The sequence below is a fragment of the Acomys minous genome (assembly GCF_964271855.1).
Source record: "Acomys minous genome assembly, chromosome: 8".
NCBI classification, from domain to species: Eukaryota; Metazoa; Chordata; class Mammalia; order Rodentia; family Muridae; genus Acomys; species Acomys minous.
Genome location: NC_140489.1, coordinates 56,530,899 through 56,543,548, shown reverse-complemented (window position 1 = coordinate 56,543,548; position 12,650 = coordinate 56,530,899). Strand labels below are relative to the sequence as shown.

Here is a 12,650-nt window from a genome sequence, read left to right as displayed (position 1 = left end):
TTTCAACACAAGCCATCCACTCTCAGAGGCCTCTTTCTCAAGCATTTCATATCGCTGCTCACCTCCCTACTCTCCTCACACTGGGCTCCTGAATAAAAATCACTTTCCTTTCATCTTTCTGGGGGGAAAAAAACTATAAGCAGCACTCCTGTGGCATAAAAGGGGTCCTGGATATACTCACTTTTCTCTCTCTTTTTTTTTTTTCTTTTTTCTTTTTTTTTTTTTTTTTTGTTTTGTTTTGTTTTGTTTTGTTTCAAGACAGGATTTCTCTGTGTAGCCCTGGCTGTCCTGGAACTCACCTTGTAGACCAAGCGGGCCCAGAACTCAGAGAACCACCCTCCCCTGCCACCTGAGCACTGGGATTAAAAGCGTGAGCCACCATGCCAGCTCTCCATTCCCTTTTACCGTTACTACAGCACTGTTTTCTTTTCTTTTTTGGTTTTTCGAGACAGGGTTTCTCTGTGTAACAACCTTGGCTGTCCTAGACTCTCTTTGTAGAACAGGCTGGCCTCGAACTCACAAAGATCTGCCTCCGAGTGCTGGGATTAAAGTCGTGCGCCATCACTGCCCGGCTTATCTTTGTTTTCTACTGGTACTTCACTCAACCATATACATTAGTTTAATCTCTCTCTCAAAGCAAAGTTTCCCTGTAACAAGACCTTAGAGATCTATTCACATCTCTACAATTTCCTACCATCATGCTGGCTACACAGTAAGCATTCAATATAATGTCAGAAAGAAATCTTTAATAAAAATTCACAATCAATGGTTTTAAAATATACATGTAATTCGCACAAAGTCTTCAAAGTACTTTGAGTCAAAATTTGAAATTTATGATGTAATTGTAAAACCAACACTAACCACAAAACTAAAAAATAATTTCCTCTCAGTTTAGATAATTTCCACCATTATATAAATCTAACATATGATGGGCATGCTGATGCATGCCTTTAATCTTAGACTCATGTACATTTAATGACAACACCTCTTTCTAGAAAACAAAATCTCTAACTCAAGGTTCCAAAATAAGCATAATTTTTAAATCACATCTAAATTTGGCTAAGGTACTCACTTGATAAACATATCACACATGTCACATCTGGATTCTTACCTTTATTTCTAATGTGCCACCAAAGCCCATTTTAAACTGTCCATGTACATCTTTGGTGAAGACTCTTTGAAAAGTTTGCTTGAATAAGGAAGTGTTGAAAGAATCACCCATCACCATGTACCCTCTGCACAGAAAAAGGCAAACACAACATATGCAGCACAATTAATTGGGCTAGTGTGTTACTAGAAAAAAATAAATTACTTAGACTATGAACAAATAGTAAAGACATTCCACAAATCAAATGTTCTTAATGTTATTTCTGTTAATAATTTTAGTATATATATTCACTTAGTGTGTGTGTGTGCACACGGCACACTGTTCATATGGAGGTGTAAGCACAACCTTCAGATATCAGTTATCTCCTTCCACCGTGTGGGCCACACTTCCAACTCGGGGCATGCCATCAGAGCCGTTACCCACTGAGCTGTCTACCCAGCCCACATTTTCTCCTTTCATACACATCCTCTAAGTTTATTCATGCTACAATATACTTGATAATCCATTACAGACTGCTCCTTTCCAAAGTAAGTACCTGCCACAGTTGTCTGTACTACTTCTCAAAGGGTGGTCCTAACAAGAAACCCAAGTTATTTGCACAAGTTAAGATCTAAGAAGCTCTTGCCCATATCAGCTGCTTCCAAGTCTCGCTTTCTGTTGTCTTTCTAACTCACTCTAGGTCACCTTTCATTGTTTGTAGTAAGGTTTTCAATGACTTTTGCAATGCTGAATTGCTTAATCTCTACCCTGCATTATTTTGTATCTGCAATGTTTGGCACAACTGACCACGGCCTTTACCTGCTATTCTACCCTCCCTACTGAGCTCCTAGTTGTTTACGTTGCCATAGTATATATCTAGTGAATGAAGCTGAACCTCTACTTCACTTTTATTCAGCAATTAAAAGAAATACTCTCACTGTGAGTTCGAGGCCAGCCTGGTCTACAAAGTGAGTATAGGACAGCCAAGGCTACACACAGAGAAACCCTGTCTCAAAAAACCAAAATAAGAAAAAGAAAAAAAAGGAAAGAAAGAAATACTCACACAACATCCTAAATGTACATAAACTTAAAAGCAAGCTGAATAAAAGAAGTCCATGGGGGCTGGAAAGATGGCTCAATGGTCAAGAGCATTTGTTTCTTTTGCAGAGGACCCCAGTTCAGTTCCATGCACCCACAAAGTGGCTCAAAGACATCTGTATTTCCAGTTCCAGAGGATCCAACTCGCTGCTCTAACCTCCTTGGATACCAGGCATGCGCATAGTGCATGTAAGCAGTACATGCATGTAGGCAAATCATTCATACATATAGACATTTTTTAAAAGAAATCAATGGCAAAACTATTTCTCCACTTATTTGAAACATCCAGAGGTGGCAAGTAGTAATGCTGGGCAGGGGGATGGGGTGTGAAGAGAGAGAGGGATGGAGATTGGCAGGGAACAGGCAGAGTGTCTCCACGGTCAGGCAACCGTTCTAAATTCAATCACAATAATGGTCATATAACTTGTGAACATATTAAGACCTTATCACATATTTTAAATGGATAAATTTCATGGTATGCTATCTCAATACACTACTAAAACAATTAAGTAACTTTTTCTTTTTTTAATTTTTTTATTAATTCATTCATATTACATCTCAATAGTTATAAATTAAATCACTTTTTCAAATAAACTTTTTCAAAATAACTTGTGCCTTTATAATCCTGCTTTTTAGAAAAAAAAAAATGTAACAAGCTCTCCAAAGAAGACACAGCAAAGCTGTCAGCAAATGTTACCGTAAAGCTGTAAGACAGAGTTTTACGTCTAAGCTGTCGGTGTTGCCTCGTATTTGGAAGCAGTCATTGTTAGACATGCACATACATACCCAGTGAGGTTAGGGCAGCACTTCATCTCCAGCAGTCCTGTCTGGTCTAATGCACATGCGTAGATATCAATAACATGGCCAGTTGTAGCAGCTCGATTAGCCAACGCTTCAAAATGCTACAAAAGATTTCAATTAAATCAAATATATAACCTAACCATCCTATAAATCTTTTTACCATTAACAAATCAAAAAATGTAAAAAAACATTCATCAAATTTACATATGAGCTGGTCTCATTTAATTTCCGATAGTGTTATAAAACTGAAAAAATGACTACTAGAAATCTGACTTCCATCAGACATGACCAGCATCTAGAGTCCCAGCAGGAGGACAATGGCTTGCACTATAAAGAAAGATTGTCTATAAATTAAATAGGTAAATAAATAAATAAAGTCTGATACTGTAACATTCTTTGATTTAAAAGCCACTACTTTAAGACCTGTCCCTAAGTGAAGTAAAACTAGTTGTATACAAAACATTCTCTTCTTCAATACAAACATAAGGGAACAAAACAGAACTCTTTCTCCTAGCTAAATCCACAGTCAAGTAACAAACACATCTGAATAGAAAAAATAAAATAAAACCAAAGATAAAAATAATTTTTTGCAGCTTTAACAATAAAATAAAATTTCCAAGCTCAAAAAGAAACTAATTAGTAGACAAAAAGCACTCAGTGTCAAAAATTATGACATGAATTACTCCTAAAAATATTAACAATGACTACCAAAAACTACCAGTACAGCAAAATTAAACTAAAATCCTGAGCTAAAAAAATATTCATAACAGCAAGGGCACCAAGAAGCAAAAACAATACTAAAATTCAAGAATTACCATCAGATACTTTTGCAAAACACTCCCCAAAAATGTGAAGCTACGCAAATAGAAAACAATTCATAGCGGGCAGTGGTAGTGCACACCTTTAATCCCAGTTCAAGGCCAGCCTGGTCTACAATGCTAGTCCAGGATAGATAGCCAGGGCTACACAGAGAAACCCTGTCTTGAAAACACACAAAAAAAGATAACAACTGACAAGAAAACATGAACTTAAAAACTTACCTTAGTTCCCTTTTTAACATACTTGGCATTGTCCTTTTCAATGTCGTGCCAGGATCTTATAGGCGTCTTTAACTCATCTCCAACCACCATGCCAGGCCCCTGGGTAGCAGGGCCACCAATGAACATCATGATGCGAGCACCAGTGTTGGGGAAAGTACACTATTGGAGAAAGGGAACTCATTCAAAGGTGTAAAGGATAACGAGAAGCCGGTATGCACATTTCTGATATTGCATTTTAATGTGCTGTTCCTAGAAAGCAACATGTACTTGATAAGAAGGAATTAAATGCTAAAAACAAGACATTTGGGCAGATTTCTTTTTAAATTCTAAGCAGTACTGCATTCTTAGCTTTAGAGCAATCTCTAAACTTACACTCCATAACCAAGGTTACATTTCCTGCTTTATAGTGGAAGAGCAGGTAACAGAAAAGTCGTCTGAGTTTTATCCTAGTTTTCTGTATTTAAATTTTTTAATATGGCAGGGAAATGGGGAGCATCACAGTTGCTAGAATGCTTGCCTCGTATTCACAGAGCCCTAGGTTGGAGCCTCAGGACCACATAAAACCAGACCTGTTCTTCATGCCTGTAATCCCAGCACTTGGGAAGTGGCAGAAGTTCAGAGTCAACTTTGGCTTCATGGCAAGTTTGAGCACAGCCTTGGCTATGAGAATGCTGTGTTTAAGAATAAAATAAGCAGTACAGCTTGAGATCCGGGATGGAGACTCCTCCAGAAGATCTTTTATTGTTTTAAGATTGTTTTAGCTAATCTGGTTTTTTTGTTTCTCCATATGAAGTTGAGAATTGATCTCTCAGGGTTGGTAAAGAATTGTGTAGGTATTTTGATGGGAATTGCATTGAATCTGTAGATTGCTTTTGGTAAGATGGCCATCTTTACTATGTAAACAAGTCCTCAACAGTTCCTCCCTCACAAATATGTCTGTCAGGTAGATATATTGGGCCAGAAGGCTGAAGATGATGCTCCAATGTTATAGAAAGTGCTCAGTCAGCAAACTGTCTCTGTCATCTTCTCATTTGAGAAACTTCTAACCTGTACTCCCTGTATACTCAGGTAATTAATTTTATTCCTTCTCAAGTCTCTGATGGGGTTGAAGACCAGATAGTTTAGTTTTACAATTAAGCTTAGTTGTTTAGGGGCTAAGTTGATAATGAAAAGATATGATAGATATTGATTTATATTCAGAATTTTAGACAAATCAAGATAGGAAAGATGTTTTCTTCAAGGCTGCCAAATACAAATAGCCAAAACACTATGAATGGAATATTAATATATTTCCCAATTGTTTCTGGTTCTTCTTGCTGTAATTTATTGTACATATGTGTAATAATATAAATGTATATATAAAAATAAAAAATATTTTAAAAATAAAATAAGTATAAAACATAATAAGCATTATTTTTATTTCTAGTTGAAGCTGATGGGTTGAGTACTCCAATCTACTTTCCATTCATCACATGATGCCTGTGAAATAGGAAAAGGGTATCACTTTAAAAAGAGGGAAACAAAGCTATAAGCAAAGTTCAAAGGGAAGCACTTTTCCAGCAATCTCAAGGCCCAGGGTAAACCCCAGTACCACACACAACTTCAAATAAGTAAATAAAATGGAAACGAAAAAAGGAGTGCTATTACAGGCTGGAGAGATGGCTCAGAGGTTAAGAGAACTGACTGCTCTTCCAGAGGTCCTGAGTTCAATTCCCAGCAACCACATGGTGGCTCACAACCATCTATAATGAGATCTGGTGCCCTCTTCTAGAGTGCAGGTGTTTCCAAGAAGGCAGAACACTGTATATATAATAATAAATCTTTAAAAAAAAAAAAAGAGTGATATTGGCACACAAAAAATGCTGAGGAATTCAGTCAGACTGGACTGGACTGCACTGCACTGGAATGAAAACAAAATTTAAAGGAAAACCTTAAAATTACAAATCCATGTACATGTGTGTATTAATATATGATACATGTGTTTGTCTATGTATGTACCTCTGTATTTGGAGTCAAACCATACAAATAGCAGCAAAGGGGAAAGACAGCATTCAGAAACAGAAACCATGTCAGCTCCCAGAGGGCGTTGGCATGGTAACTGTGGGCTGAGAAATATAGACGAGCGTGTTATGGTTGGTATCACAGTAAACACAGGAACAATCCAAATACCTGGGATTCAAATAATTAAAAAAAAAAACTTTAAAAGAATGGAGAGGCTGAAAAAAACATGTCTGAGAAGTGAGTTAGAGGAAAAAACATTCAACTGAGGAAACAAGTCCAGAAACAGGAACAAAAAAGGAAATTATGAGAAACATGAGGGTATGTAAGGTCTAGAAGTCTAGTCAGTGGTGGGGTTTGGTCTGGTGCTAATTACTAGCCTTCAGGATTTGGGTGCTACCAAGAAGACTTGATACCCTATGAGCATACACAGGGGGAGGAGGTCCCCTCAGTCACAGTCATAGGGGAGGGGAGTAGGGAGAAAGTGGGAGGGAGGGAGGAATGGGAGGATACAAGGGAGGGGATAACAATTGAGATGTAATATGAATAAATTAAATAAAAAATGAACAAAAAAACAAACAAACAAAAAAAGATCTGGGTGCTGCCCAGATGAGCATATTCTCACGTATACCTGTCTCTGTTGGGTAAACCCACTTAAAGTTGATTGGTTAATAAAAAATGCCAAAGTCTGGGCAAGGCAGAAGGAAGGGGTGGAATGAGTGTTCAAGGGGTTTGGAGACAGAAAAAGATAAAAAGAAAGGAAGACAGAAAGATAAAAGAACACTCACAGCAACCATCACCATGGTGATTTGCTCACATCTTTCCTATTCCGCACACAAACACCCAGACTCTTACATTTCAAAATTAAATAGTCATCATTACTACCTCAAGTAGTCCTACAGCTATAGAGAGTGCGACTCCTGAGGAGCGCAAGGGTCTCTTTCCTTGTGGTACAGGCCATGGGTCTCGCTGAAGTTCTCCCAGAAGATCTGTGAGATTCATGTCTATTTTCTGTACTGGCTGTAAGAATCTGCAAAACAACAGTAAGCAAAAAGCCATTTACAACTGTGATATTTTAAAAGTTAAAAAAAAAGAGAGAGAGAAATATCTGATACACAGCAAACCAACAGCTCACAGTTTTCTATTTGCAGCAGAATGCACTGAGTGCGTCTGAAAACAGACGGCTACTGGCGATGTAGCTCAGTCAGTAGAGGTCTAAGCTAGCAGGTATGAGACCCTAGGCTGGATCCCCAGCAACACACACACAAATATGCTCTATGGGGGCACGGAGAAGAGAGGCGACAAGAGGAGGAAGGAGACAGGAATGAGTCAGGCATGGTGGCACATGCCTGTAATCCCAGCGCTAAAAAGGAGGAGCAAGAGGCCCAAGTCATCACCAGCTGTATACTGAGTCTAAGTCCAGCCTGGCTACATAAGACTACGTCCCCAGAAAAAAGGGGGTTGCTATTATTAGGCCCCATGTTACAGTCTGTTTATCACTCTCAATAATATTGCTGCGCTGTTACCAGCTATCAATTTATTTTAAAGTTCTAATATTATAAAAATACATCAGTCAACTTAATTTTAATAATAGCACCTCTGGCTAAAAGGTTAAAGAAAAAGCTACCAGTAAAGACGAAGTTGAAAGCTTTTGAAGCCTGATTTTTGCATAGTTGCCCTCAAACCACATAAAGATTTTATGAACTTAGAAATGAAAACATATCAAAACTAAACTCCTAACATCATAATAAAAGGTGAATCATTTCAGAAAAAAAGAAACTGCCTCAAAAAGCTATAGCTTGGTTTTAAGAACCATATACTACTGTGACCTACTTATATCCCTAACAACACTAAATATTACAGTATCGCCTAATGCCTTTGATCAAGAAGAGGGCATGATCTCTTTCAAGTGCCTGCTTAAATTATAGAATTTGTTTGCTACATTAATTACCTATTGGAAGGAGGTGGCTGCTGTACCTGAGGACCACGTGTGGCTTGAGTAACAGGTACTTTAGCAAGTCCCAGCATTTCCTGTAAAGAGATGATGTCATTTACTTCTACAATATTTATCAACTTCTTAATGATGACAGTGCTACAAATTAGAAATACAAAATAAGCTTAAGGTCTCTTTCCCCAGAAGGCAAACAATCTAGCTGTGGAGACTGGACTCCCTCAGTAGCAATTCGCCAGAAGAGAGCAGAGTACTAGGTACGATGGAGTGAGAAGGATGTTAACTTACTGAATGCAGTCAAAACAGGCTAACAATCAACTGAAATGTCTTTCTTCTTAGCTTAAATGCATTCATCACTTTCAGCAACTGTTATCTTAAATACCTACTTTGCAGAAAGAATATAGTGGTTTAAAAAATATTTTCTGCTCTCATGGTAGTTAAAATCCAGAAGAAAGAAATAAAGTTATCTAATAAAGTAGTGTAAAACCATAAGTTATATAACAAAGTAGCATAACCTTGTAAGTGCAGCATAACAAAGAAGCACACACAGGACCAGAGATGGCTCAGCAGTTAAGAGCCCTGCAGCTTTTGCAGAAGAACAGGGTTTAATCCAGCACCTGTGTCGCCACCCAACCACTTACAACCCCAGTTCTAGGGAATGCAATGCTCTCTTCTACCTCTGCAGACACCTGTGCTCATACACACACGAACACTCACGGACACACACACACTTTTTTAAATAAAAAATCTTTTTTTTTTTAAAACCATGCATAGCTGGGTGTGGTGGCCCACGCCTTGAATACCAGCACTTGGAAGGCAGAGGCAGGAGGACTGCTGTGAGTTTGTGGCCAGCCTGGTCTACAAAGTGAGTCCAGGACAGCCAAGGCTACACAGTAAAACCCTGTCTCGAAAAACAAAAAAATAATAATAAATAATAATAATAATAACAACAAAAACAAAAGAACAATGCATAGAATCACATTGGAAATATAAAGTAATTCATGATTTTCAAACTAAACGCCTTACCAAACTACCAGTTTTGTTTTTAGTTTCATTCATGTACATAATCCTCCTCTAGACATAAAAATGTTTCTTTACTCCAATTCTCTTAATCTAGAAACGCTTAGTCACAAAGTATGATAGCAAAAGTATTTAACAACCAGGAAGTCTACATATCTGACTGACCTGGTCCTGCAGCATTCCTGTACTGTCATCAGAGGCAACAACTTCTCACTATGCACCAATTCCTGAGCTAAACTCTTTAGAAACACTATTCCCACAAAAGGTAATAATGAAAATTACTAAGCATATTGGTGCATGGACTACTCAGGAGGCTGAGACAGGAGAATTAAAGGTTTAAAGCCAGTCTGGGATATATAAAAAGATACTATTTCAAAAAGGGGAAAGAGATGACTAGGCAGGTAAAGGTGCTTGCTGTCAAATATGACAACCTAAGTTCAATTCCCAGGACCTGGATGCCACATGGAAGAGAGAACCAAGTCCCACAAGCTGTCCTTTGATCTCAACTTGTGCATCGTGGCACGTACACACAGTAGTTGGACAGACAGACAGACAAAAAATTTTTAAATGTAATTTTTTTAAAGGTGGAAGAAAAAACACAAAGACAATAATAAAATTTGTCCGAGGATACATAACTGGTAAATAACATAGGATTTTAATCCAGACTTTACTACAAAACCTTCTAAGGGTTTATACTATATTGAATATGATCATAAAGAAAAATCCTCGATTAACCAACTAGAAGAGTTTAAAACTGGATTCGCAGACTATTTGTGCAGAAAGGCCAGATTCTTTTTAGCCAGCTGCACACAGAAAGAAGACAAAAATGTTTTATGAAAAGAACATTTTCTTGTATTGACAATCATTTGCCTGTTCTTTTTTTTTTTTTTTTTTTTTTTTTTTTTTTTTTAATACATTTTTATTAATTTATACATATTACATCTCAGTTGTTAGCCCATCCCATGTATCCTCCCATCCCTCCCTTCCTCCCACTTCCCCCCCCTACTCCCCTCCCCTATGTCTGTGTCTGAGGGGGATCTCCTCCCCCTGAATATGCTCATACGGTATCAAGTCTCTCCTTGGTGACCTATTATCTTTCCTCTGAGTGCCACCAGGCATCTCCATCCAAGGGACATGATCAAATATGGGGCACCAGAGTTTGTGTGAGAGTTAGATCTTCTTCTCCACTCAACAGTGGAGAATGTCCATCGGCTAGTCCGGGTAGGGGTTCAAGGTTTTTACTGCCTATTTTTTCCTTGGCTGTCATTTGCCTGTTCTTAACACCACATTTGCATTATATAACTTAAGTGAAAGGTCCTCCAACATTGAGAATTAAACCACACTAAAAAAATTATAATTTACGAGTTCGAGGCCAGCCTGGTCTACAAAGTGAGTCCAGGACAGCCAAGGCTACACAGAGAAACCCTGTCTCAAAAAACCAAAAAAAAAAAAAAAAAATTATAATTTACTATTAAGGAAAGCAAATTATTTAGGGCCAGGGAGATGGCACAGTGGGAAAAGGTTCTTGCTACAAAGCATGAAAACATGAGTTCAATCCCCAGGACCCACATGATGGAAGAAGACAGACATTTGCAAATTGGCCTCTGACCTTCACACATGCACATACAAAATAAACAAATGTGTTTTTAAGCAAACATTTAAAGGCATGCTTATTCTCATGACCATCCTGACATCACAAGATATATGCTTAATCCAAAACTTCAAACCCTGAAATGTTAGAAAACCTCCAAGTTCCTAAGTATCATCAGAATGCCACATGGAAAATCCTTCACATGACTTCACATGACACAGTACAGTCAAAGCACAGCTGTACTAAACACATCCCATGAAGCTACATTCGGCTTATGTCTATAAGCATATATACATTAAACATAAATTATTTTAGCTTATACTTGGGTGTCACTCCCAAAATATCTCTTTATGTACAGTGCCATGACACATAATGATGGCATCTCAGTCACTAATGGGCCACACAGTGGTGGACCCTAAGATTACATCATCTCTCATGCCATAGCCTCTTAGTTGATACACATACTCTGTGTTCGCAGCATGATGCAACTGCCTAATGACACATTTCTCAGAATGTGTACCATCTTCCCATACACGTATCAAACCTAACACTCATGAGGCAGAAGCAGATGAATCTCTATGAACTGAAGACAAACCTGGTCTACAAGGAGTTCCAAAACTTCCAAAACCCCCAACACTTCTGTTTCTAAGTATTTTGGATAAGGAATATTCAACCTGTACCTACATCTCCTGCTTCATGAAAACAAACAAGCTTCCTTTCCAGAGTCTCTGCCTCCTGCCCTCCAAACAGAATCCCACCACGTCTTCTGAGGCATCACTTTACTCATCTCTTGCTTTCACTCATCCTCTTTAGTCTCCTTCCCTTCTATGCATATACACTCAATCGTTTCTCAAGGTATCTTTAGCAAATTCCCAAACTGTCTCTTTCCTTATCTTTGACAAGCCCATAAAAAGTACAAACTTCAAAAAATAAGTAAATAAAAAGTACAAACTTCAGAGGCAAGCATGGTGACACAAACCTGTGCCCTGCACACAGCAGGCTGAGATACAGACCAGCAAAATACCTTCAGTCATTTCAGGAAAAAAAAATTTTTTTTTTTTGTTTCTTTTCGAGACAAGGTTTCTGTGTGTAGCCCTGGCAGTCCTGGACTTGTTTTCTAGACCAGGCTGGCCTTGAACTCACAGAGATCCACCTGCCTCTGCATCTCCAAGTGCTGAGATTATAGGTGTACACCACCATGCCCAGCTTGTCACTTCAAATTTTTTTGTTTTGTTTTGTTCTGTTTTGTTTTGCTGGTTTTTCGAGACAGGGTTTCTCTGTGTAGCCTTGGCTGTCCTGGACTCACTTTATAGACCAGCCTGGCCTCGAACTCACAGTGATTCACCTGCCTCTGCCTCCCAAGTTCTGGGATTAAAGGCGTGCACCACCACCACCAGCCTGTCACCTCACATTTTAAAGATACAATTAAAAGTAGATAGTCTTGGGCTGTAGTCAGTAGAGTGTTTGCCTCAAAAGCATCAAGAACTGGGTTCAATTCCACAATGCATTAAAAAAGTCTGGGTGTAAATGTACCACAGTTTCTTTACCCATTCTTCTGTTGAGGGGCATCTGGGTTATTTCCAGATTCTGGCTATTACAAATAAAGCTGCTATGAACATAGTTGAGCAAATGTCCTTGTTGTATGGTAGAGCACCTTTAGGGTATATGCCAAGGAGTGGAATAGCTGGGTCTTGAGTTAGCCTTATTCCCAATTTTCTGAGAAAGTGCCAGATGGACTTCTGAAGTGGTTGTACAAGTTTGCACTCCAACCAGAAAGTATTCCCCTTTCTCCACATCCTCACCAGCATGTGCTATCACTTGAGTTTTTTATCTTAGCCCCTCTGATGAGTGTAAGATGGAATCTCAGAGTCGTTTTGATTTGCCTTCTCCTGATGACTAAGGATGTTGAGCATTAAGTGTTTCTCAGCCATTCAATATTCTTCTGTTGAGAATTCTTTGTTTAGATCTGTACCCCATTTTTCAAATGAATTATTTGGTTTGGTGGTGTTTAATTTCTTGAGTTCTTTATATATTTTGGATATTAGCCTTTTGTCGAATGTAGGG

At 38.4% G+C, this 12,650-nt stretch overlaps 1 protein-coding gene across 4 annotated transcripts in view; it reads right to left on the bottom strand.

Annotated features, from left to right (window-relative positions):
- Window positions 1-12,650, bottom strand: part of SEC23A (SEC23 homolog A, COPII coat complex component) — a 57,036-nt gene that overhangs the window by 32,257 nt on the left and 12,129 nt on the right. For all 4 annotated transcript variants that reach the window (XM_084792731.1, XM_084792732.1, XM_084792730.1 and 1 more), the window contains exons 6-10: window positions 7,976-8,055; window positions 6,910-7,054; window positions 4,027-4,185; window positions 2,972-3,087; window positions 1,112-1,235 (exon numbers count right to left, since the gene is read on the bottom strand). In XM_084792731.1, coding sequence (XP_084648857.1) covers window positions 1,112-1,235; window positions 2,972-3,087; window positions 4,027-4,185; window positions 6,910-7,054; window positions 7,976-8,055 — 624 coding nt within the window. The remainder of the gene's footprint in view (window positions 1-1,111; window positions 1,236-2,971; window positions 3,088-4,026; window positions 4,186-6,909; window positions 7,055-7,975; window positions 8,056-12,650) is intronic.